The 25,156-nt window shown below is 42.0% G+C and overlaps 1 protein-coding gene across 15 annotated transcripts in view; it reads left to right on the top strand.

Moving 5' to 3' along the window:
• LOC134355408 (fibroblast growth factor receptor substrate 2-like) overlaps positions 1-25,156 on the top strand; it is a 97,918-nt gene that overhangs the window by 62,950 nt on the left and 9,812 nt on the right. For 9 of the 15 annotated variants that reach the window (XM_063065254.1, XM_063065250.1, XM_063065245.1 and 6 more), the window contains 6 exons: positions 8,309-8,416; positions 11,406-11,494; positions 13,176-13,362; positions 16,644-16,805; positions 18,846-19,012; positions 20,738-21,684. In XM_063065254.1, coding sequence (XP_062921324.1) covers positions 11,429-11,494; positions 13,176-13,362; positions 16,644-16,805; positions 18,846-19,012; positions 20,738-21,684 — 1,529 coding nt within the window. In that variant the 5' untranslated portion in view covers positions 8,309-8,416; positions 11,406-11,428. Of the gene's footprint in view, positions 1-8,308; positions 8,470-11,405; positions 11,495-13,175; positions 13,363-16,643; positions 16,806-18,845; positions 19,013-20,737; positions 21,689-25,156 lie in introns of those variants that run through there. The other 6 variants (XM_063065252.1, XM_063065249.1, XM_063065242.1 and 3 more) reach the window with 3 other exon arrangements.

The following is a 25,156-nucleotide window of genomic DNA, read 5'->3' on the forward strand; positions in this document are numbered from 1 at the left end:
GGCCGAATGGCCGAATTCTGCTCCTATATCATCTGGTTTTACGGTCTATTTAATGGGAATTCTTTGGGAGTGTGACAGGTAAAAAGGATTAAATGTAACCAGTGAATGTGATGTATTTGTTTTTGGAAGGCTTTTGACAAAATCCACAAGGAGGCTGGTCTGATTTAGATTTATTTATCTATCATATATATATTGAAACATACATTGAAATTTGTAATTTGAATTAACAGTTGGCACACCCAAAGAGGATGTGCTGGGAGCAGTCCACGTAGGTGTCACCACGCATTCTGGTGCTAACGTAACATGCCCACAGTGTTCAGCAAGAGTAAAGCACATGGAAATGGAATGCGGATTGTGAATTGGTTAACAGACAGAATGTAAAGAGTGGGAACAAATGGGTCTTCCTCAGATTAGTAAGCTGTGACTAGTGGTGCTCTGCAGTTACTTACAATCAACATCTTCATTACCAATTTGGTGAGGGCACCAAATGCCATGTTCCCATGTTTGTTGGTGATACAAAACTAGATGGGATTGTGAGTAGTGTAGAGTATGTAAGGATAATTCAGGAGCCTACAGACCAAATGATTTGGGAAGGAAATAGATGCTGAAATACTTGGTTAATACTGAGGCCTGTAGATCCCAATGGAGCATAGGCCATCGATGATCTCCCACCTCCATTGTCCTCTGAGGTCAGTGGTATAGTTGGTGTTCATCAAAGCTTCTGCAAACCATTATGTCTACTGTACAGAGGATTGGCCTGTCCAGTTTCACTGGAGCCCTATTGGCTGGCTCTACATCTCATGGCGGGATGTAGGATTGGGCTTTGAGAGGCCAGATGAAACATAGTGCGCACAAATGTGCAGGTCACTGCACAGGATGGAAAAAGCAGCAGAAAGCTGTAAATTCAGCCATCTCCATCATGGGCACTAGCCTCCTCACCATCGAGGACGCTTTCAAAAGGCGATGCATCAAAAGGCAACATCCATCATTAAGGACCCCCATCATCCAGCACGTGCCCTGTTCTCATTGCTACCATTAAGGACAAGTACAGGAGCCTTAAGACAAATACTGAATCCCTCCACCATCAGATTTCTGAATGGACAATGAACCCATGTACATGGCTTCACTTTTTTTCCCTTTTGCACTACTTACTTCACTTAATTTTTATATATACTTTGTACTGTAATATTTAGTTTCGTGACATATGCCAGTGATATTAATGCTGATTCTGTATCTGATTTACATTGGTGTACAAAACAGAGAGATAGAGTCTACAGAATAGTAACAATACAGGAACAGGCCCTTCAGCCCACAAGGTTATACTGAACTAATTAAGCTAACCCCTTCTGTCTGCACACGGTCCATATCTCCCCATTTTCTGTATATTTGTATGTCTGTTGAAGAGCACTGTATTGGGTGGCGGGGTGAGATACTCTACCAAAGGAGGTGTAGGGCGCTCCTTCCCTCCACTGGCCTGCAGGTCACCCTTGGACAAGATGTAGCATCTGCTTAGCCCCCAATCAGGGTCACATGAAGCCATGGGAGCAGGTGGTGGATGGTCGTATGAGAAGCTGGTGCATATCACAAGTCCTGGTTATGCGACCACTGACGCCAGGCAGACAATCTCTGAAGAGTATTGATAATGGCTGGTTACCTGTCTTGTAAAGATACTTCCTAGAAGAAGGCAATGGCAAACCACTTCTGTAGAAAAATTTGCCAAGAACATGGAAAGACCATGATCACTCATGTCATATGACAAGGCACATATCAAATGAATGTTTGTATCTGCCTCCACCAGTATTCCTTTGCAGCATATTCCAGGCACCCACCAATCTGTATGTTTTTTAAAAAAAAGACTTGGTCCATGCATCTCCTTTGGACTCCCCCCCACTCTAAATGCTTCTTCTCCAGTATTAGATTTTTCAACCCTGGGGGAAGAGGATAATGTCTGTATATGCAATCTCATAATTATATAAATTCTAATCAGGTCTTCCTTCAGCTTCCATCATTCCAGTGAAAGCTTATTCTAGTTTGTTCAACCTCTCCCCATGGCACATACCCTCTAATCCAAGCCGCATCCAGGTAAATCTCTTCTGTCCCCACATCCTCCTTATAATGGAGAGTCCAGAATTGAAAGCAATACTCAAGTAATAATTTTTAAATGGTTACAAATTGAGAAATATTGATGTTTACTGGCACCAGGATGTCCTTGTATATAAGTAACTGAAAATTGATTAACACATGCAAAATGCTGGGAGAACTCTGCAAGCCAAACAGCATCTATGCAGGGGAAATAAATAATTCATTCCCCTCCATAGATATTGCCTGACCTGCTGAGTTCCTCCTGCATTGTGTGTGTGTTGCTCAAGATTTCCAACATCTGCAGAATCTATTACTTAACTGAAAATTGATGTTTCGGTACAATGGAGGTTAGAGTAGAGGGTGGTACACTTTCTTATTTTGATTAGAATACGGTAAAGTTGCCTTACTGCAATTTTATATACAGTTGTGGCCCTTCTACCTCATAATGTCAAATACTTGCCACAGGGAACATGCAATAAAGATTCACAAGACTGGTTGCAGGGATGGACCATCTTTTGAAGATGTGCTTGACAGTGGGTGGGTTGTGCCTATGGTGGAGCCTGCTGAGCTTGTATTGGAGCCTCCATACATAGACATACTTTATTGATCCCAAGGGAAATTGAGTTTCGTTACAGCTGCACCAACCAAGAATAGAGCATAAATATAGCAATACAAAAAACACAAACAATCAAACAACAATATGCAAACTATGCCAGATGGAAATAAGTCCAGGACCAGCCTATTGGCTCAGGGTGTCTGACCCTCCACGGGAGGAGCTGCAAAGTTCGATGGCCACAGGCAGGAACAACCTCCCATGACGCCCAGTGTTGTATCTCGGTGGAATATGGCCGGAGTCCAACAGCAAAAAGTTCAATATCCGGGCTATAAACACGTTCCTCAATTGTAATATGACCAGGATTGCACCATTCGTTGTTGACCAGAACAGCAAGCCCCCAACTCCTTTACGCTTACCGCTCTCAGTGCACTTCCGGTCAGCCTGAACGGTCTGGAAGCCCTCCATGGAAAAGTTTTGGTTGGGTATGTCCACGTGCAGTCCAAGTGGAGAACTCCTCTTCTCCATAAGTCTTTGTTGTCTTGACCCGGTCCTCTTTCCTCACCTTTTTGATCCCCCCTGCATCCTCTGTGTGTTTTCCTCCAGATTTCAGCCGGGGTGTCTGCCGCTCTGTTCGCTAAACTGGCCGGCATAAGCTCAGTCAGCTGGTCCCTGGAATAAACAATGCGACCATACTGCTGCTCCGCTAACGAGACGTGTCCGAATGTAACTACTTCCAGCGATTTTAAAAACCCAAAAAAAACTCTCTCCACCAGCATGTTAGAGAGGGTGCAGCTTCAACGTGTTACCGTGAAAAAAAAAACAACAAATAACGTGTTAAAAAAAGTCGGAAAACTAGTGAGAATGGCTGTAAAAGGCTGCATGCAGGACTGGCGCATGCGCACTGAACTAGTCAGACTGCTGTCCATCGTGCTTCTATAGAAGTTTTCAAGAGTTGTTGGTGACGTATCAAATCTCCTTAAACTCCGAATGAAGTAAATAAAGGAAAATTGAGTAGGCTTTATCTATATTCTGTGACTTAAGATGAAATGTGATCTTAGTGACACAAAGTTAAGATGTTTCCCTTGGCTGTGTGTCTAGAACCGGGAGTTGTTGTTAGGATTGAAAGGAGGGGTTTCCTCATCTAGAGCAGGGGTTCCTGACTTTTTATATGCCATGGACCAATGTCATTAAGCAAGGGGTCCACGGACCGCAGGATAGGAACCCCTGATCTAGTGGGGTGGTAAATGTATAGATTTCTTACACTGGAGGGCCATGGAGTTCCAGTCGTTGATGTTCATTGAAACACAGACTGAGAGACTTCAGGATATTAAGAAAATGAAATGCAGTGGCAGAGTGAGAATGGGGCAACATGACAGTGTAGGGGTTAGTGTAACGATTTACAGTGCCAGTGACCAGAGTTCAGCTGCTGCTGCTGCCGATACGTGCTCCCCATGACCATGTTTGTCTTCTCCCACATTCCAAAGGTGTATGGATTATTAAAGGTTAGAAGGTTGTGGGTATGCTGTGTAGGCACCGGAAGCACGGTGACACTTCAGGCTGCACCCAACTCATCCTCGGACTGTACTGGTTGTTGACGTAAATAATGCAGTTCACTATATGTTTTGATGTACATGTGACAAATAAAGCTGATCTTTGAAAAGTTATGTCAGTGCGTGTGCGTGGGTGAGAGGGAGGAAGGGGCTTGTCAGTCAGGTTTAATATCACTGACTTCTCTCTCTTAGGCCCTCCCTTGGTTGGGGTCGACCATGGATATTACGTGCCAGCTGTCTATGTAATATGCAAGCAAGCCAGAACAATACAATATGGAGAGTAAGCTGTTGCCCATGCAACAGGCTCCCTCTCCACACAGCTGATGAATCCAAAGGAACGGCAGAGACTGATACAGTTAGGCACCAGCAGTGTCACAGGAGTTGCCAATCATTGTTCAGCTCAACATAGGACTGCCTTAGGGACTCCAGCTCTGCATTTTTCCTCTGGGTTTACTTCCGAAACCTTCCCCATGAGTAGGTCTCGCCGAAAGGCAGCAGAGGTTTGGGGTCGGAGTTTTCCTTCTAGATGTTGACAACGAGCCCCAGCTGCCTGAAATTACTGGTTTTAAGGCACCAATAACCCACCTTTGCCCCTTCTGTCAGTAGAAACAGTTCTTCCGGGCTTGGTAGCCACGTGTAGACTAAGAACTGGACTTGGTTGTCAGATGCTATTTGAGGTGCACACCATTGGGAACATTTAATAGGTAGTGGGAGTTTATCCCCATTACCATCCCTGGCTAGAACAACTTTAAGGAACCTATTACTGTCATATGTCATGAAATTTGCTGCTTTGCGGCAGCAGTGATTACAATAAGAAAAATATATACTTACAATCTATACAAATTAAATAAATGCCAAAGGAGAGCAAAAATAGAAAGGTCATGTTCGTGGATTGTTTTGCTGTTGTTTTTGTTCTGTTTACAGGGTGATAAATCTGAATCTATAGGATAGTGCATGGAAATTGGAACTGAACGAGCAGATAATCACAATCTTTATGGATCGTGGAGTTGGCCTTCTCATTCTCACTGTGTAGTAACTATTTGTAGCAGTCTGTGGCTTAATGGATTACCTGTATACTGTTTTCTGATATGTATTTGGTGGTAGCTTTCCAAATTGTATTCCATATACATTAAGTACCCAGCATGACAGCAGCGTTTCCACTTACTGAGGAAATTGAGGCGAGCGAGGCTTCCCTTAACCCCCCCCCCCCCAAAAAACTCCTATCCTAACTAATTTTTACAGGAACACCATTGAGAGTGTTCTGAACAGAGTGTTCTCATCATCATCTAGTATGGGAATTGCATCTGACTGCAAGACCCTACAAAGGATTGCAAGGACTGCTGAGGAGATCACTGGGGTCTCTCTTCCACCCATCTGAGGTATTTATCAGGAGCGCTGCATGTGCAGGGCCCTAAAGGCTGATTTATACTTGTGCGTCAAATCGACGCTGTAGGTACGGCGTAGCCGCGAACCCTACACAGTGCCTACATGGATCCCTACACCGTAGCCTGATGTGCACCTCTCCCAAAATGTAACTACACGTTGCGGCAACGCAGACCGCAACAACTGTGATTGGTCTGCTTGGTAGCATCGCATTTCCTCCTACGCTGCAATAGCTTCCCATTGGGCGACTGAAGGGCAGGGAAGGAACTCTGGCTGCAATGCTTTCCATAAAGCTTTACAAGCCTCCGTAATTATGGAGGACACACTTTGCTTTTACGAAAAAAGATGCTCTCTTTAAACTTGTTTACCCCAAGAAAGACTACCGTGACCATGAAGCCTTGCACGGGCTGGTGTGTGCACATGCGTGACGTGCGCGAATTGTGGAGTGACGCTGACACACCAATGCACAAGTATAAATGCTCACAACGGCGTAGCCCACTTGCTTAGGCTACGGCGTAAGCTGGTATGCACAAGTATAAATCAGCCTTTAGCATTGTCAGTGGTCCCCCCCATCCAGCCAACAAACTGTTTGGCTCCCTACCATCAGGCAGTAGAACAAGGACTGTTAGGATGGGAAACAGCTTCTTTCCCTAGGTTGAGATACTACTGAACACCCTGCCGCCAGCCGTGTCTCATCACATATGAAGTGCCACTAGTGTTTTGCTGTTTACTTTTTAATTTGTGTCACAAATGTATCTTATTATTTATTAAGTTATATGTGGTAATCTAATGTGTGTGTGAGTTACATGTACAGTGTTGTGCACCTTGGTCCAGAGGAGCATTGTTTTGTTTGACGGTATACATGTATATGATTGAGTGACAATAAGCTTGAACTTGATGGTTTTATAGAAAGTGAAACAGGCACAAGGAGTGAATGGCTACACCTGCGTTTACGTTCTTATTCCTCTCACCAGGTACAAGAACAGATTTTCTTGATTTCTCAGCCTCAGCTTTTATTTCAGCTTTTAACTCACTCCAGAGGAGTATAAATTGCATTTTTCTTCTTAAAGAAAGTTTTTCTGTTACACCTGCAAGTTTTCAGCTGTGTTTGTGATCTTCTGAAGGATAGGAATCCTCTCCAACTATCTCCAACTCTCGAACTACAAATTGTTCATTGAATTGTTTGGTGTATATGTTTTAATAAACTGTTTTCCAGAGCTTGTAGAGAGATCTTGTGGCTTTAGTTTGAGTTATTTTTTGTGTTTCTTTTTGTAAAATATCAGTAGTATTGTAACAATTGAATTATCCAGCTGAGGGTAAATACCTGCTGGTAAAACCATTGAACAAAGGCTGAATGCATTCCCTTAGAATAGATCTACAGGCATATAATCGCATTTGGAGAGCCGTGCATAATTTTCATATAATTTCCCTTCAGCTCTGTTCAGCTATTTCTCCAGAATAACTTCTTGTTAAAACTCAGAAGGCTGTATATTTAGTTTTGTGTTAAGAGTTTGGCGTATAGGGGAACAGCTCTAATTAGCAGATGGATTATGAAATATTCACAGACCTGATTATTGTTTTGTAATTCCACGTTGAAATGATTTGAGCAGCATGGAATGTAGGAATCGATGTAGCCATGATATGCTCCATCCACCCTCATTAATATTGCTTCACCAACCACAAAAAACAAAGCCTTGTGCCTCATTAACTGAAAGATTTAGGTGTAAACAATGACTGTGTGTGATTTAATGTGAAAGATCTTGTATGTGTAAAATCTCACACCAGCAAGAAATCTGATATTTTAGTCCAGTAGATGAAGATTTTCTGTAGTCAAATAGAATCACACTTCTCCTTTTGAAATTGTTATTCCCTTGTTATTTCTTTGCAGCAAATCTGATTTTGTCAAACTTTTCTTAAAATGGGCTGCTTCAAAAGAATAACATTTTGTAATTTTAAAGTTCATCAAAGCCATGTAATGTAACCTGTAAATCTTTGGATAAGTGGAAGCATTTTCACCAGCACTACTTTATCATTTCCTGTCGGAGACATGTTATGTACAGATACTCCAGTGTCTAGCATCACTTTGTGTACGTGCAATCAGTCTATGAATATCAGTTAATACTATGTATCTATAAAGTGTTCTTTATTGTGTTCTTTGTGCTCAGCGTGTTTTTTTTATGCTGCCTTGGACGTGGAGTAACCATCATTTCAGTCTCCTTTACTCTTGTGTACTGACGAACACAATCTTGAATCTTCAAAATAAAATGCAGAGATAATATAATCCAGGTTTTCCTCAGTTCTCATTTATTCCCTCCAACCTTAAGCCCCAAGTCAATGGTTGATCACTCTGGTAGATCCCCTGGATGGTAATAAGTTGTTCAGGTTGGAAAGGTTTTATAAAGATCAGCAGAAGTAACATGTCTATGTGCCTCCATGCCTGTGAAGTGAAAATCCAGTGCTCTTCCTTATTGCTGTTACAAAACTTCTATTGTTGTATAACGCAAATATTCCATCAGATCTGCTGTCAATGTCCCATTGGTTTTGTTGACCTTTATTGCCAGATATTTACTGTCAATTTTCATCTGAATTCTATATTTAACATTTTAAAAGTTGTACCTGCTAACAGGTTTTACAAATAATGTCTCTATGTTAAATATTGTTAATTAAAATGACGTATCAATACAGTTGTTTGAGGGGAAAAATAAGTAAATCTATTTTCACCATTACTTCACTCTAGGTTAAAGGCATACGTGCTCTATGATGGCTTGAGTTTGTTTACCATGACTCCAAGTGGAGGCATTTAGAACTGAGACTGGGCAGCTTTCCCACTAATGGCCAAGACTAGGTAAGGACAAACGATGTCATCCTCGAAGCTAGTAACCATATTCTTCTACTGAGGTAAGTAGATGAGTGGCAAATAGCTACACTTAAAGCACCTGTAACTTATAAAGATAAGGAGGTATGGTAGTGTAATGGTTAGCATAATGCTATTAATAAGATCTGGGTTCAATTCCACCACTGTATGCAAGTGTTGTAAATTCTCCCCGTGTCTGTGTGGGTGTTCTAGTTTCCTCTCACATTCCAAAGATGTTTTGTTAGGGCTAGTGGGTTGTAGGCATGCTATGATACTGGCAACACTTGCGGGGTGCCCAGCACAGTCCTCGATGTTTTAACATAAGTGACTCATTTCACTGCATGTTTCGATGTACATATGACAAATGAAGCTAATTTTAAAATCTTGATTTTAAAGCCTGCTCACAACTCACTAACGCTAACCCATATGTCTTGGAATATGGGAGGAAACTGGAGGAAACCCACATGGTCACGGGGAGAACGTACAGGCTCCTTACAGACAGCGGCAGGACTTGAACCTTGATCTTGCAGCAAGTACCGTAAAGCATCATGCTAACCATTATATGCCACTGTATCGCCCAATATGAGATGTTTTATAACGTGTCTTCTAACAAAATCTCAAAATTGAATCCTACAGTACAGTACTTCATTCATGCAAATCTTCATGCCCATCTTGGCTAATCCCATTTCCCTGAATTATGTCTGTATCCCCTACGCCTTTCCTATCTGAGTACCTTTCCAAATGATGTACTTGTACCTGCCTCTACAGGTCCTTCTACATAACTACGAAACCCTCTGAGAAAAATTTACTCAGATCACCTCAAAATTCCATCCCCCTCACCCTAAATATTCATTTGTTCATTCATCAGCAACTCCCAATTTAACCCTAGCCATTTATGAGGCAATTTATAAGGACCAATTAACCTGCCAACCAGAAAGTCTTTGGACTGTGTGAGAAAACCCTCTGTCTGGGTGGAGCATCCTGAGGAAACCCATGTGGTAACTCTAGTTCTAGAATCGCTTGTCCTGGGCAAAAGGACTCTGATTATCTATCCATCTATACCCTTCAGAACATTATAAATTCATAAGATTACTCAAATGTAATTAATAAATTCAGCAAATTATGTGTATGTAATGTTTTCTCAGTTCTTAATGTGTTGTAGACCATCCTTACTGTATTTTATTCTCTTTTTTTTCACATACAAGACCAGGATGGTAAAGATCCAGTTTCATGCTTTTCAAATATGGTCTTGGTATTCAGATGGTGTAAGTTAAGAATTCGGTGCTAGTCAATACACAAGCTTGGTTTTGTAACGAGAACCATTTTGCTGGAGGAACTCCAGAGTATCGCACAGCATAGCGACTATGTGAGGAAAGGAATTGAAACCTGTGCAAGATCTTGACCTGGAACATTGACAGTTCCTTTCCTCTCACAGGTGATGCTCAATCCACTAAGTTCCTCCACTGGTTGTTGCTCCAGATTCCTGCATCTGACTCTGTCTCCAATCTGCTGGAGAAACTTAGTGGCCCTAGTTAAGCTCTGTAATGTAAAGGGAGGGATGAGGGGTTGAGACTTCAGGAGCAGTCAGGTTAGTATGAACAAAGGTCAAAAGAAATGTGACATCAAAAGTCAGAACACCAAAGAATTTTTAATTATTAGAAATTGTGGTTCTAATTAGATTTAAATGAGTTATGTTTTAATCTTCATATATTAATGTTCTGATGTTTTTCTGTGTTTGGGGCCCTTGGTTCCCAATGGAGAGTAGGCCATCAATGACCTGTCTCCATCGTCCTCTGAAGTCGACGGTATGTTTGAAGTTCATCAACACTTTAGCAATCCATTGCATCCAATGGGCTTGGCCTATAAAATTTCACCAGAGCCCTGTTGGCCAGCCTTACCCATTTTCACCTCTCACGACAGGGATGTAGGGTTGGACTGAGAGGTGTTCTGATGTACATATATTGAAATAATTTAAATATTAAATGAGCTAATGTATATGTAATAAAAATGGGCTATGTAGGAGGGAAAAGTTAGATTGATTTTAGGATAGGTTTAAACGTTAGCACAGTAACGTGGGCCTAAGGGCCTTTACATAGAAACATAGAAAACCTACAGCACAGTACAGGCCCTTCGGCCCACAAAGCTGTGCCGAACATATCCTTACCTTAGAAATTACCTAGGATTACCCATAACCCTCTATTTTTCTAAGCTCCATGTATCTATCTTAAAAGACCCTATCATATTTGCCTCCACCACCATTGCCGGCAGCCCATTCCACACACTCATCACTCTCTGCATTTTAAAAAAAAGAACTTACTCCTGACGTCTCCTCTGTACCTACTTCCAAGCACCTTAAAACTGTGCCCTCTCGTGCTAGCCATTTCAGCCTTGGGGAAAAGGCCTCTGACTATCCACACAATCAATGCCTCTCATTATCTTATACACCTCTATCAGGTCAAAGAGGTGTAATATTACTGTGCTGTAATATTCAGTATTTGAAACCTAATACAAAACATCATGTTTTTCTGCAGTCCTTTAACCAATCTCAGGTGAGGTATTTAACAGAGAAGGAGCAAGTGGAAGTGGGGTGAATCTTACAGGAGGCTTTTGTGGCTTTTTTAAGGAGACTGTTTAGGTCGGGGTGCCTACTGTTTGGGCTGGTATTTCTTCATAGACCAGTTTTGAATGGTGGCAGGGCTTGAACCATTGTTCAAATTGGCAAAACTGAGCAAACAAAAATCTGTACTTAAGGGATATTGAATTTTAAAACAAATATTTTTGAATATTGCAGAATTTTAACACAACTGCAAAAGCTGTACAATACTTTTTGTCTGAATTGCTTCTAAACTTTCCTCATGTTATAGAAGGCTCACACAAAGAATCCGGTATTTAATATCAACAGTTCACTTTACTTTCTATTGACTACAATGGGTTGGAGTTCCAGAGATGAACTGCATCTGTGTTAATTTGTTTTATTTAGAGATCAGCTGGTCTGCTGAAGCCATGGGGAGCTGCTGGAGCTGTCTGGATAAAGACACAATCTCAGAAAACCATCCAACTAAATTCAAGGTAACATTTTAAAGTCCACGATTTAAAACAATTGGAACACTTAGCCATGCAAAGGGAGATCAGTTGTTACTATTTTCCCTATTTAGCACTGACTTGCAGTTTTCTAAAATCCCAATTTTTTTTTCTCTCTGTTTGTGGTCTGCGTGAAGGCTTGTTCTCTTTTGGCATGTAGATCCAGTGCAGATATCAGCTCGATGTTCTGGTTTGGCAGTTGCCTATTAATGGAGACTTCTGCAAACTTTCAGATCTTTGAACTTAAAGCAGGAATGTCAGAGAGTAAGAAATAGAACTGTTATCAGGAATCATGAAACGTTGTTCTGGTTTCAGTGGCTCATTTTGTCTGTTGTGTTTTGGGTTCAACAACTGATCTAATTCCAACATAGATAAACACTCTAAACTGCCCTATTGTGCGCATTGAGTCCAGAGGAGGTGTTTTAGGGAAAGTGTTGTGAAGGTGATGTTTTCAGAAATTTTTCAAGGAGACTGCATGATGCTAGAGTGATACAGATGAAGACCTTGTTATTGTTGATGGAGCGGGGCCTGGTAGAGATAGGACACTTGCCTACAGTATTGGACAGAATGACATATGATTGGGTTGAGTTGTTCACTGATCCTGGCAATTTACTTGCAAGTGTTTCGTCACTATGTGAGGAGACATTGTCAGTGCGCTGTTGATTGTGATGTGCCCTCTGAATTCTTGCCCTTTATATACTTATAAATCAGCTGATTGGTCATCATTTCGGAAACTGATTGCTGATTGGCTGTGTGGCGAACTTCGTGCACTGCGGTCAGGACTACCATCAACCACCCGAGCTACACATCTTCCGAATTGTTTCCAGAATGACGTTTGTTGATGGCATTTGGACAAGGAAGGAGGAGCATGTCCCCGAACTACATGTAAACATCAAAAATATTTTGAAACCCCTCAGCTGTGGAACAGGAAGATGTTGCAGCAGACTTTGTCTATCCAGACTTTGTCATGGATAGGATGCATCAATGGAGGTCCAGGTGATGTGGATGTTAAGGAAAGAATCAGAATCAGGTTTATTATCACTGACGTATGTCCTGAAATATGTTCTTTTGTGGCAGTAGTTACAAAGATAGTGTAAAAGATGTATGTAAAAGCAAAAATTATAGGAAGTTTAGTTTGTTGATAACTTTTTACTTGGACGTACTGCACCCTTGCTGCCCATTTATACCCATGTGATACTCATAATGTGACAGTGTTGGATGAACACTTGGCTGGCTTATTATAGCTTTGGACTCAATACAGTATCAGATTGATTCCAAGAATGTGGAAGTTGCTGTGCCTGTAGCCGATTGATCGCGCAGTGAATCGATTGGGCCCCTGACTAACGGAGGGCTCTCTCCTTTCGCGCGGGCTTTCGAGTACATATGCTTTTCATCCTGGTGGGCCTGATTTGTCACTCCCACACTTGAGTTGAACAGCACGTACCATTACAATTGTGACTCAGTAAAAATGTTTAATTATACTACTCTGTTGTCGTTCTTGCTCTGCGCATTCATAACACTCAGTATAAGAACGGTGATGTAGAAGAACCAAGGCTTGTTTGGGCAGGCATGGGGATGCTGTGTGTTTTTATATGTATTCATCTGCATCTTTGAGTAAGTAATCTGTCTATGTAACACATATCATGCTGTTCTGTATTCTGTCTTACAGGTGACAAATGTGGATGATGATGGTAATGAACTGGGCTCTGGGATCATGGAACTGACCAACTCTGAGTTAATTTTGCACACCAGGAAACGAGATGCTGTGAGATGGCCTTACCTCTGTCTGCGCCGTTATGGCTATGATTCCAACCTCTTCTCATTTGAAAGTGGAAGAAGATGCCAAACTGGGCAAGGTTGGTTTTGTGCAGTTAATCACAATTATTTTGGTGAAAGTCTTAGATAGACTTTTTTATATAGACTTTTTTTCCCAACTACCTTATATTTTTGCCTGTAGCCACCTGGACTTGTGCTAACTGACCCTATTTACTTGAGGTCTTCCTGTATTCTAAGATTAGCTTTATTTGTCACATGTACATCGAAATATACAGTAAAATGTGTTGTTTGTGTTAAATTAAATCAATGAGGATTTTGCTGGGAGCAGCCTGCAAGTGTTGCCATGCTTCTGGTGCCAACAGAGCATGCTCACAACTCACTAATTTAAACCTGAATGTCCTTGGAATGTGGGAGGAAACTGGAGCACCCGGAGGAAGTCCATGAGTTCATGGGGGAGAATATACAATTCCTTACAGACAGCATTAGGAATTGAATCTTGATCTTACAGCTGGTGATGCTATTTAAGAAAGGTGGGAGGCAGCAGAAAGGAAACTATAGACCTGTTAGCCTGACATCAGTGGTTGGGAAGTTGTTGGAATCGATTGGTAGGGATGAGATTTCGGAGTACTGGGAGGTACATGACAAGTTAGGCCAAAGCCAGCATGGTTTCCTGAAAGGAAAATCCTGCCTGACAAACCTATTGCAATTCTTTGAGGAAATTACAAGCAGGGTAGACAAAGGAGATGCAGTAGGCGTGCTTTACTTGGATTTCAGAAGGCCTTTGACAAGGTGCCGCACATGAGGCTGCCTAGCAAGATAAGAGCCCATGGAATTACAGGGAAGTTACCAGTGTGGGTGGAGCATTGGCTGGTCGGCAGAAAACAGACAGTGGGAATAAAGGGATCCTATTCTGGCTGGCAGCTGGTTACCAGTGGAGTTCCACAGGGGTTGGTGTTGGGACCGCTGCTTTTTACAATGTATGGTCAATGATTTGGACTATGGTGTTAATAGATTTGTGGCTAAATTTACTGATGATACAAAGATAGGTGGAGGAGCGGGTAGTGTTGAGGAAACAGAGCCTGCAGAGAGACTTGGATAGTTTAGGGGAATGGGCAAAGAAACGGTAAGTAAAATACAACGTTGGAAAGTGTATGGTCATGCACTTTGGTGGAAGAAATAAACGGGCAGAGTATTTTTAAGATGGGGAGAGAATTCAAAATGCAGAGATGCAAAGGCACTTGGGAATCCTTGTGCGAGATACCCTAAAGGTTAACCTCCAGGTTGAGTCGGTTGTGCAGAAGGCGAATGCAATGTTGGCATTCATTTTTAGAATATAAGAGCAGGGACGTGATGTTGAGGCTCTATAAAATACTCATGAGACCACACTTGGAGTATTGTGTGCAGTTTTGGGCTCCTTATTCTAGAAAGGATATACTGACATTGGAGAGGTTTCAAAGAAGATTCACGAGAATGATTCCAGGAATGAAAGGGTTACCGTATGAGGAATGTCTGGCAGCTCTTGGGCTGTATTCCCTGGAGTCCAGGAGAATGAGGGGGGATCTCGTAGAAACATTCGGAATGTTAAAAGGCCTGAACAGATTAGATATGGCAAAGTTATTTCCCATGGTAGGGGAGTCTAGGACAAGAGGGCACGACTTCAGGATTGAAGGACGTCCTGTTAAAACAGAGATGTGGAGAAATTACTTTAGTCAGAGGGTGGTCAATCTGTGGAATTTGTTGCCACGAGCAGCTGTGGAGGCCAAGTCACTGGGTGCACTTAAGGCAGAGATAGGTAGGTTCTTGATTAGCCAGGGCATCAACGGGTATGGGGTGAAAGCAGGGGAGTGGGGATGACTGGAAGAATTGGATCAGCCCATGATTGAATGGCGGAGCAGTCTCGATGGGCTGAATGGCCTACTTCTGTATCTTATGGTCTTATAGCATTATGCTAATGCTACACCACTGTATTCTTCAGAACATCTCTGTAAATTTTGGTTGCAGTATACACCATCTGTACCATCCATAAGTGGCATAGTAGGGTAATGGTTAGCATAATGCTACTACAGCGCCAGCAGCCTAGGTTCATTTCTGCTGCTGTGCATTCTCCCCGTGACCATGTGGATGTCCTTCAGGTTCTCCAGTTTCCTCCCATGTTCCAAAGACACACAAACGGGTTAGCAGGTTGGTGACGGGTATAATTGGGTGGTGTGGGCTCACTGGGGCAGAAAGGGCCTGACACTGCTCTATCTATAAATAAGTACATTCCCTGCAGCTACTTGCCTATTAAAAGTCCAAATTTGGAGCTACTTCATGAAAATGGTCACCCAATTTCCAGAAGTATTGAATAGGAAATACAATGTTCACATCCTAACGGTGCATTTTGAATTTGAAACCATTTCCATTTACTATGATATGATCTACATGACATGATAAGAAAAATTACAAGCATAGTTTTCACAAAATGATTGCGATTGTTTGTGACTTTAATTCTCTGATCCCTGCAGCACATCGCAATTAGAAGCGCATTATGACCGAGGTGAATTTTGTTGAACACTTTATCATTTATGCTGTAACTTCTCTACAGTGTGATTCTTCTCATTTCTAATCCTATATAAATGATGATTTTTGCTTTGCACAAGTGAATGAGCTTTTTCTTTTTCTTTAGTTAATAATTTAGAATCAATCTCTGTAGCAAGCGGAAATTTGTTCGTGAAGCTTCTTTCATTTTTACATGTAATGATTTGTGAGCACCACCTGCTGTTTTCTGAAAGAACTGCAGAGAAATTTGTAATGTAGAACTGATTGTCACAGCAGGAAAATGCAAAGTATTTGCACTGTACCTAAAATTAATAACGTGTTTTATGTTTAAGTACTTAAACTCCATGTGTGGTATATAAAGCTATTCTTTTGTGGTGTATTGCATTTATGAATGGAATTTTATGCTGCACACATCGTTCATGCTGAACAATTATTTAAAAAGCTTAATCTTCTCTCTTTACAGTTCTGATCAACAGACACAAAATACAGGAGTCACTCAGCAGATCGGGCAGCATCTATGGAAAGGAATAAAGAGTGAATGTTTTGTTTCAAGACCCAGTGTTGATAAAGAGCCTCGGCCCGAAACATCAACTCTTTAGTCCCCTCTATAGATGCTGCCTGACTTGCTGAGTTCATCCAGGATTTTATTTGCAGTGTTCAAGATTTCTAGCATCCACAGAATTTCTTGTGTTATTTAAAATAAAAACTGATAGCTGATATTCAGTGAAGAGTTGATCAAATTCTGAATTTCACTGAGCATGTTCTCTAATTCCTTGAAGTCTTTTTCACAGTATGCAATTTCTTCTGTGTACTTATTTTGCAGGCATTTTTGCCTTCAAGTGTGCACGTGCCGAGGAGATTTTTAACCTTCTCCAGGAGATCATGCAGTGTAACAGTATTAACGTCGTCGAGGAGCCCATGATGATATCGAGAAACCCTCATCCGACGGAACTTGATTTACCAAGGACGCCGCAGACTCCGACCAGTGAGTACTCATGGAGAAAGCTTTTGGCTTGACTGAGGTGGACAGAAAGTGGGCTTTAAGATTAATCTTATTGCGTTCCTTTTGATGCCCTGTTGCCATCTGCAACTGGCAACAATATGTACAGCACTGTAAAATCTTTTATATAGTAGCAAGTGTGCCCAAGAATTTTGCACAGTTACTGTATTTGTCAATGTGGAGTGGAGAGAGAGTTTGTAAATCTGGTGGGAGCAGAGGATGTTGGGAATGGTCAGGGTGGAGGGGTGTGGGTTAGGTGGCAGAGGAGGAGTGCCCAGGGGCAGAGGGTGGCACGGGTGCAGACACACCCGGCAATGAGACACCAGGTAAGATCAGTTGATTCCAAACAATTGGTTTACTGATCATTACAGAATGTCTCTTTGGTTCTTCCCGCTCCCTCCCCTCTCCCTTCCCCTTTTCCCTACCATGATTCCTCTTTGCCTGCCCCCTTCTCATTCTCAGTCCACATTAGAGACTCATATCAGAATCAGGTTTATCATCACTCACATATGTCATGAAATTTGTGTTTTTTTTTGCAGTAGTACAGTACAGCATGAAATTACTACAGTACTGAGCAAAAGTCTTATGCACTCTAGCTATGTATATATATGTGCCTAAGACTTTTGGACAGTACTTTAGGAATTATTTTCAAAGGCCTAGAGATTGTATTGACAGGATGGACACCTAAATGACAATGTTTAAGGGAGCGCTGATCAAAAGCTTGGCTGAAGAAGTTGATATTAAATTTGAAAGAAGGGATTGAAAGACCATGAGACATAGGGGCAGAAGTAGGCTATTCAGCCCATTGAATCTGCTCTACCGTTCGAACATGGTGATTTACAAATGTATTATCGGTCTCAACCCCATTCACCTGCCTTCTCCCCATAACCTTTGATGCCCTTACTGACCAAGAAACTATCATCGTCTACTTTAAGTATACCCAATGAATTGGCCTCCACAGTTTTCTGTGGCAGTGAATTCTACAGAGTCCCCACCCTCTAGCTGAAAAAATTCCTCCTCATCTCCTTTCTGAAGGGACGTCCTTGTATTCTGAGGCTGTGATTTAGAGTCTGGATTATTTTGCTGCTCTGATAGTGATGGACACCTTTTAGGCAGTGATTTAATTGGAAAATTGGGCAGGATGTGGAAAGCAATACTCCACGATATACCAGAATTTTTTTTCAAGTATTGTGGAGACCAGTTGGGCAAAAACTTGGCAGGTGCCCGTTTTTTGTTGGTTTAAAAAAAAATGTATGAAGTAGTTGAGTTGCAGGGGAAGTACTCTCTTGTCCTTGCAAGGCAGAGTTTAAATCTCCACTCTGTTATTCCTTGTAGCGCCGTGAAAGAGGCTTCTGGATTAATAATTTGTGCTGTTGCATTGTCATCTCTTTGATGGCCTCAAGTCACAGTTCAAGTTTGTTGTCATGGGCACACATACCATGAGGATTAACTCTCTGCATCAGCAGTACAGGACAATACAGACGTGACAAACGTAGATTACGTAAACTTCAGTTAAAATAAATTCTATATAACTCGACAAGGCAAAGTGAACAAAACCAAACGTAATGACATTAGTGCAAGTTGATGGAAATGTCATTTGAGTAGAATTGAAGTTTTTCAGGTCAGTTCAAGAACCTGAAGGCTGTGGGGGAAGAAACTGTTGTTGAATCTTGAGGTGTGGATCTTCAGACCCCTGCCTGTTGGCACAGTGAGAAGAGGGCATGGCTTGGATGGTGAGATACTTAATGATGAATGTCACCATCCTGAGACATTACCTCTGGTAGTCAGGTTGTAAATCTAAATCCCAAAATTGATCTGACCCAGCACAACTCCTACCAACTGGTGTGGACCATTTTTCAAACGTGCATCATCTTCATGTTAGTGGGATCATTGTTTTTAAAGTTACAATAATCTTTGTACTTTCTTGGCATCTGGCCGGGTTAGAACAGAGAAATAAAGGTGAATTACTTTCGATCGTGTTAGATGCAATTCTTCTACTAAGTAAAGCTGTAACTTTGCTTTCAGCCCCTGGTTTCACTGTGCCCGGATTTCCAAACGGATTCCCTTGTTACCCACCAATGGGAGATGGCTCCTCTCACCCTTCAACTCGACATCCTTCCATTGGAAGCGCACGTCTCTCATCAGTGGGGGAAGAGTCCACCCACCCTCTCATTGTAGGAGGTGATGATCAGGTGTGTAGACAGAAACTTATGAACGGAGAAGCCGCTATGTGAAAGTAATCTTTTCTTGTACATAAATAAAATTAGTCAGTAATGAAACAGTAAGTAATGTGCCGGAAGGTAGACATTTTTATAATATGGGAAAACCCTAGGCTTTGGGTATTATACTTGGAAAGTAATAGAGAAAATCAAATTCTCTCCACTCTACACCTACCTCTAATGAGTGACATTGTGGCCGAGTGGACTGAAAATTAGATTTGTATTAAATGTTATGAAGCCAGGCAAGTAGGTGGCTTTGAGATGCAGATTAGCTATGACCAATTTAAATGGTGGAATAGACTAGAAAGGGCTGATTCACCTCCTCCAAATCCTGTAAGCTGGAAGGTGAGTAAAATGGGTTGGGTTGTGTGACAAGAAGCTGGACTCTTGTTCAGGTAGTGTCGACTGCATACATGTATATAGTCCTGCAGTTGTCATTACAGGGGAGCATAGTCACCTGGGGTATGATTTGAGAGAAATATGCCAAATCTACGAGAGTGGCAATAACGGCATTCCTTGAATGCAGCTGGCTGATCACTACGCCAATGAGATTTCCAAAATCTCATGGAAACTCTTTCAGCTGTGAATATACTAGAAAAGACGCACAGATAGGATGTAAAGTGCACATCATCAGTGTGTGTTGATGTTTCCAACATAATAATTAAAGCCCTGTTAAACTTTTACACAGACGATTGTATCTGTTATCAAAGTTAACAACCAACTTACCACCGTAGATTTCTGTCCCAAAAAGGAAGATGCCATTTAACGTTGTTAAAATGTGCACATTCACTGATAAGTATGTGCTTAAAGGAATTTATTTTAATTGGAAAATTTTTTTTAAGACTTGATTCACACTCACCATGTCAATGTCAAATTACGCAGCCAAAGCAACGGGACTGCGTGAGTTTCATAAGAGGGTTTGCACAATAGGCAGCTGGATTCTCAGAAAAGCATTGTTTGTAATTGGTTAAAATTGCATTTTACATATTGACTAACTCTTAGCTTGAATTAAAACAGATTCCATGATAAACAATATGGACAACTTGAATCATTGTACATTTCTGCCGTCTTAATTAAAATTGGTAGTGTTAATAAATTGTAAGTCAAAGTAAAAGTCAAGGTAAATTTACTATGAAAGTACATGTATGTCGCTGTATACTAACCTAAGGTTTATTTTCTTGAGAGTAATAACAGGAAAATAAAATACGTTTGTACAATAGAATTTATGAAGCTAGGAAAGAATGAGAAAGAACCTATTCACAAAAGAAGACAAACTTGCAAATAAAACAATAAATTATACTGAAAACATGAGTGTAGAGTCCTTGAAAGTGAGCCTGTAGGATGTGAATTCAGTTCAGTGTTGAGGTGAATGAAGTTATCCACGCTATCCCAGAAGCCTGATGGTTGAGGGTAATAACTGTTTCTGAGCCTGGTGTAGTGGCTTCTGTCCTTTCTGCCCAATGGTAGTAGCAAGAGGAGAGCATGATCTGGATGGTGGGTGTCCTCGAAGATGGGCGCTGCTTCCTTGTGGCAGTGCCCCTTGCAAATGTGCTTAAAGATGTGATGGACTGGGCTGTTTCCACTACTTTTTGTAGGCTTTTCTGTACTTGGGCATTGGTGTTTCCATATCAGGCCATGATGCAACCATAGTCAGTGGCCATAATTATCACCAACCTTTTGTTGCCTTGTTTTCTACAGATTCACACATACGTGAACACTTCCAATGTTGATGAGGAGCGGAAGAGGAGACCCTGTGTTCATGGTCTGCCAGAATCGCGGCCCTCTGTCTCTGACATGATGCAGAGCCACGCAAACCACTGCCCTGCAATGGAAGACAGATCTCCTCAAGTCCTGCTGCAGCCAGGTGAGGTCAAGTTTGTCTTGGGACCTACGCCGGTTCAGAAAAGAATGATGGAACTCGAAAGAATGGACAGACAAAAAGAACATGCTGAGTACAACTGTGGAAGCTTGAGTTTCCAAGACCGAGATATTGTCCTGGATGGTGATGACCAGAATATGGTGTGTGCCCCTAACAAGATGACTTATGAGAATGTTAATGGTTTACCTATGTCCTCTGGTACAGGGCTTCGACGAGGTCGACTCAAGATGGGCGGGGATATCCAGAACCTTAATAACTGTGCTCATAGGAAGACAGCCATGCTGAACTATGAAAATCTGCCCTCTTTGCCTCCTGTGTGGGAGAGCCAGACACAAAGGCGAGAGGAAGAGGATTGGAGTGACTCTGGGACTCCCCCGCAAAATGGATACCACAGTAACCTTGACCCGCTGCGGAACTATGTCAACACGGAGAATGTAATAATTCAGCCTGGTTTACACAAAGTAGACTTCACAAGGCGGCGAGATTGCACTCCAAACGTCTTCAGCTTTGACTTTAAACGCCCGTGCCCCGAACAGAGGCAACTAAACTACATCCAAGTGGAGCTGGAGGGTGCCAGTGACTCGGACAACCCCCAAACCCCCAAAATGCCCAGCACTCCAGTTCCGCCGACTCCCACACGTAGGACTGAGTTTTACGCTGTTATAGACATTAAAAAGACAGCTGCTATGTCCAGTTTGCAAAAAGCACTACCAAGAGATGATGGCACGTCACGCAAGACAAGGCACAACAGTACAGACCTGCCATTGTAAGCACCGTCACTTTCCTGATTTAGTATGTTAGTCCAACATATTTTTTATATATATTGTGGGTTGGCTGCATTACTTGTCTAAAATTCTCCACTGCATTGATATATTTGAGATGCCACATTTTATCCATGAGTCTGGAAATAAAAAAGCAGCTTGAATTCTTTAGTACTTAGCCTGTCCCTGTCAAGATTCCCTACAGAAGTCTAGAACCAATGAAGATCCTTTGTTGGAATGTGGAAAATATCACCATGCAAGAATATCCACAGCAATTTCCCACAAACTTAGATAAAGTCATAGAGCTACAGAGGATGGAAACAGCGCCTTCAGACCAAGACATCCTTGTTGACCAAGTTGTCTAACTCAGATAGTCCCATTTATGTCTGTTTGGTTCATATCCCTTTAACCCTTTCCTATCCATGTAACTATCCCTGTGTCTTTTAAATGTACTTGTACCTGCCTCTTCCACTTCCTGTGGCAGCTGATTTCGACTTTCTGTATGGAAAAAGTTGTCCCTCAGGGCCCTTTTAAACCTTTCCCTTTTAGTTAAAGGCTTTCCTTCTAAAATCTTTCCCTCTGAAGACCATAAGATATAGGAGCAGAATTAAGCCATTTGGCCCATTGAGTCTGCTCCACCATTTCATCATGGCTGATCCATTTCCCCCTCAGCCCCAGTCTCCTGCCTTCTCCCTGTATCCCTTCAATCCTGTCATGCCCTGACTAATCAAGAATCTATCAACCTCTGTCTTAAATATGGACAATTACTTGGCCACCACAGATGCCTGTGGCAACAAATTCCACAGATTCACCACTTTGTGGCTAAAGAATTCCCTTCTGATCTCCGTTCTAAATGGACATCCCTGTATTCTGAGGCTGTGTCCCCTGGTCTTAGACTACCCCACCATAGGAAACATCCTCTCCACATCCACTCTGTTGAAGCCTTCCAACATTTGATAGGTTTCAATCAGAACCCCCCCCCCCACCCCCCATTCTTCTGAATTCCAGTGGGTACAGGCCCAGAGCCATCAAATGCTTCTCATATCATAAGCCTTTCAATCTGGAATCATTTTTGTGAACTTCTTTTGAACCCTCTCCAATGTCAGCACATTCTTTCTTAGATAAGGGGCCCAAAACTGCTCACAATATTCCAAGTGAGGCCTCACCAATGCTTTATAAAGCCTCAACATTTAATCCTTGCTTTTATATTCTAGTCCTTTCGAAATGGATGCTAACATTGCAGTTGCCTTCGTCACCGCTGACTCAGCCTGCAAGTTAACCTTTAGGGAATCCTGCATGAGGACTCCCAAGTGCACTTGCACTTTGGATTTTTGAATTTTCTCTTCATTTATTTTACCCTTTTATTTTTTCTACCAAAGTGCATGGCCATACACTTCCCAACACTGTACTCCATCACTCACTTCTTCTGGCTAAGCCTATGCCCTCTAGTCTTGAACTCCTCTCTCCGGAGAAAGAAGACTTTGGTCATTCATTCTGTGTCCATTGTGATTTTATAACACTCTGGGCGCTTATAACCCTCTCAACTTCCTATGGTCCAGTGCTATCCAGCTCTCCTTATAATCCAAAGCAAAATACCGGAGGAGCTCAGCTGCTGTGGTAGCATCTGTGGAGGGAAATAAACAGCTAACATCTTGGGTCTGTGACCCTTTTGTGTGTGTGTGTGTGTGTGTGTGTGTGTAAATGTTCTACATTTCCAGTTCCTACAGAATCTCTTGTGTTCTTTAATCCAAGCCTTCCAGTCCTATTACTATCCATATTAATCTTTTTTTTTTGTCCTTCCTCCAGTTAAGTGAAATCCTTCCTATAGCATGGTGACTAGAACTGCATGTAGTATTCCAAATGTGGTCTTGCCAATGTCTTGTATGGCTGCAGCAAGCTGTCCCAACTCCTGAACTTCTATTCTAACTAATGAATGCAAGCCTACCAAATGCTACCTTCACCACCCAGTCTACCTGTATCATCGTTTTCAAGGAACTCTGTACCTGCACTCGTAGTTCTCTCTGATCTACAACACTTCCCAGGGCCCTAGCATTTAAAGATTAGCTTTACTTGTCACATGTAATTGAAAGGTAGAGTGTTGCTTGTGTCAAATCTCATCAGTGAGGGTTGTGTCACCACACTTCCAGTGCCAACATAGCATGCCCTTTTGCCCATATTATTGTGTTGAACCAAGTAAATTAGTAATCAAATGGCCAGCCATGTGCCTATCTAAACCAATGTATATGTCTCTACCACTGCCCCTGGCAGCGCATTCCAGTTACCCACCACTTGCTCTTTAAAAGAAACTTGCCCCTTTTCACCCTAAATGCGTGCTGTCTGGTATTAGACACTTCAACCCTGGGAAAAAGATATATTCTCTCTACTCTCTCTAAGCCTCTCATAATCTTTAAAACCTCTATAGATCTCCACTCTGCGAATTTCACTCCAGAGAAAACAATCTAAGTTTGTCCAACCTCTTGCTGTAGCACAGGCAACATCCTAGTAAATCTCTTCTGCACCCTCTCTAAAGCCTTGACATCCTTCCTATAATGGGGTGACCAGAACTGTACAGTGCTCCAGATGCAGCCTAACTAGAATCTTAGAGACCTGAGAAATTCTGCAGATGCTGAAAATCTAAAGCAACGCGCACACAAAATGCTGGAGGAACTCAGCAGTTCAGGCCACATTTAGGGAAAGGAATATATAGTCAATGTTTCGGGTCAAGGCTGAAAAGGAAGTGGAAGGACCATGAAGCTGCAACATAACTTCTTGACTTTTGAACTCAGTGCAGTGCCTTGAATAATCAGGCAAGAATGCCATAATGCCGCCTTAACCACCCTATCAATCTGTGTAACCACTTTCAGCAAGCTGTGAACTTGGACCCCAAGATCCCTTTGCTCATCATCAATATATTGTCAGCATTATGCTGCACTTAGGACTTCCAAGTGGGCATCTTGATGCTGAGTTGGAACTCCGGGTCACAGACCTGTGAACTTGTGCATGAATCCCCTTTCAAGTTTGAAGCCCTGGTCACGTCAGTGATTCCTGGCTGACTCTGCTCCTGTTATTAATAACACACCATGGGATAATCCAAATCAGGGATCTCATGAGGCTCATATGAGTTATTTAATTTGAATTAAAATAGAGATGATCAGTAGGAGGTTTTGAAACTATATGGTTCTTGTTTGGTCTGTTTTGGGAATTTAAATAAAACATGAACCTTAGTACTTAGCTTTTACACTTATTATCCCATGATACATAAGGACATACTGCGGGAACACAACGATGCAGTTAGCAGGGAGAACACTAGAGACCAAGGTTTAATCCTGATCATGAGACGCAGGAGCAGAGTTAGGCCATTCATCTCATAGGCCCTGTCTGATTGCAATTTGCACGTTTTCCCTGTAATTGCGGGCTCGGCTTGATACATCAACTGTACATTTTTCCATAGATGCTGCCTAGCCTGCTGAGTTCCTC

This window comes from Mobula hypostoma, chromosome 13 (genome assembly GCF_963921235.1).
Source record: "Mobula hypostoma chromosome 13, sMobHyp1.1, whole genome shotgun sequence".
NCBI classification, from domain to species: Eukaryota; Metazoa; Chordata; class Chondrichthyes; order Myliobatiformes; family Myliobatidae; genus Mobula; species Mobula hypostoma.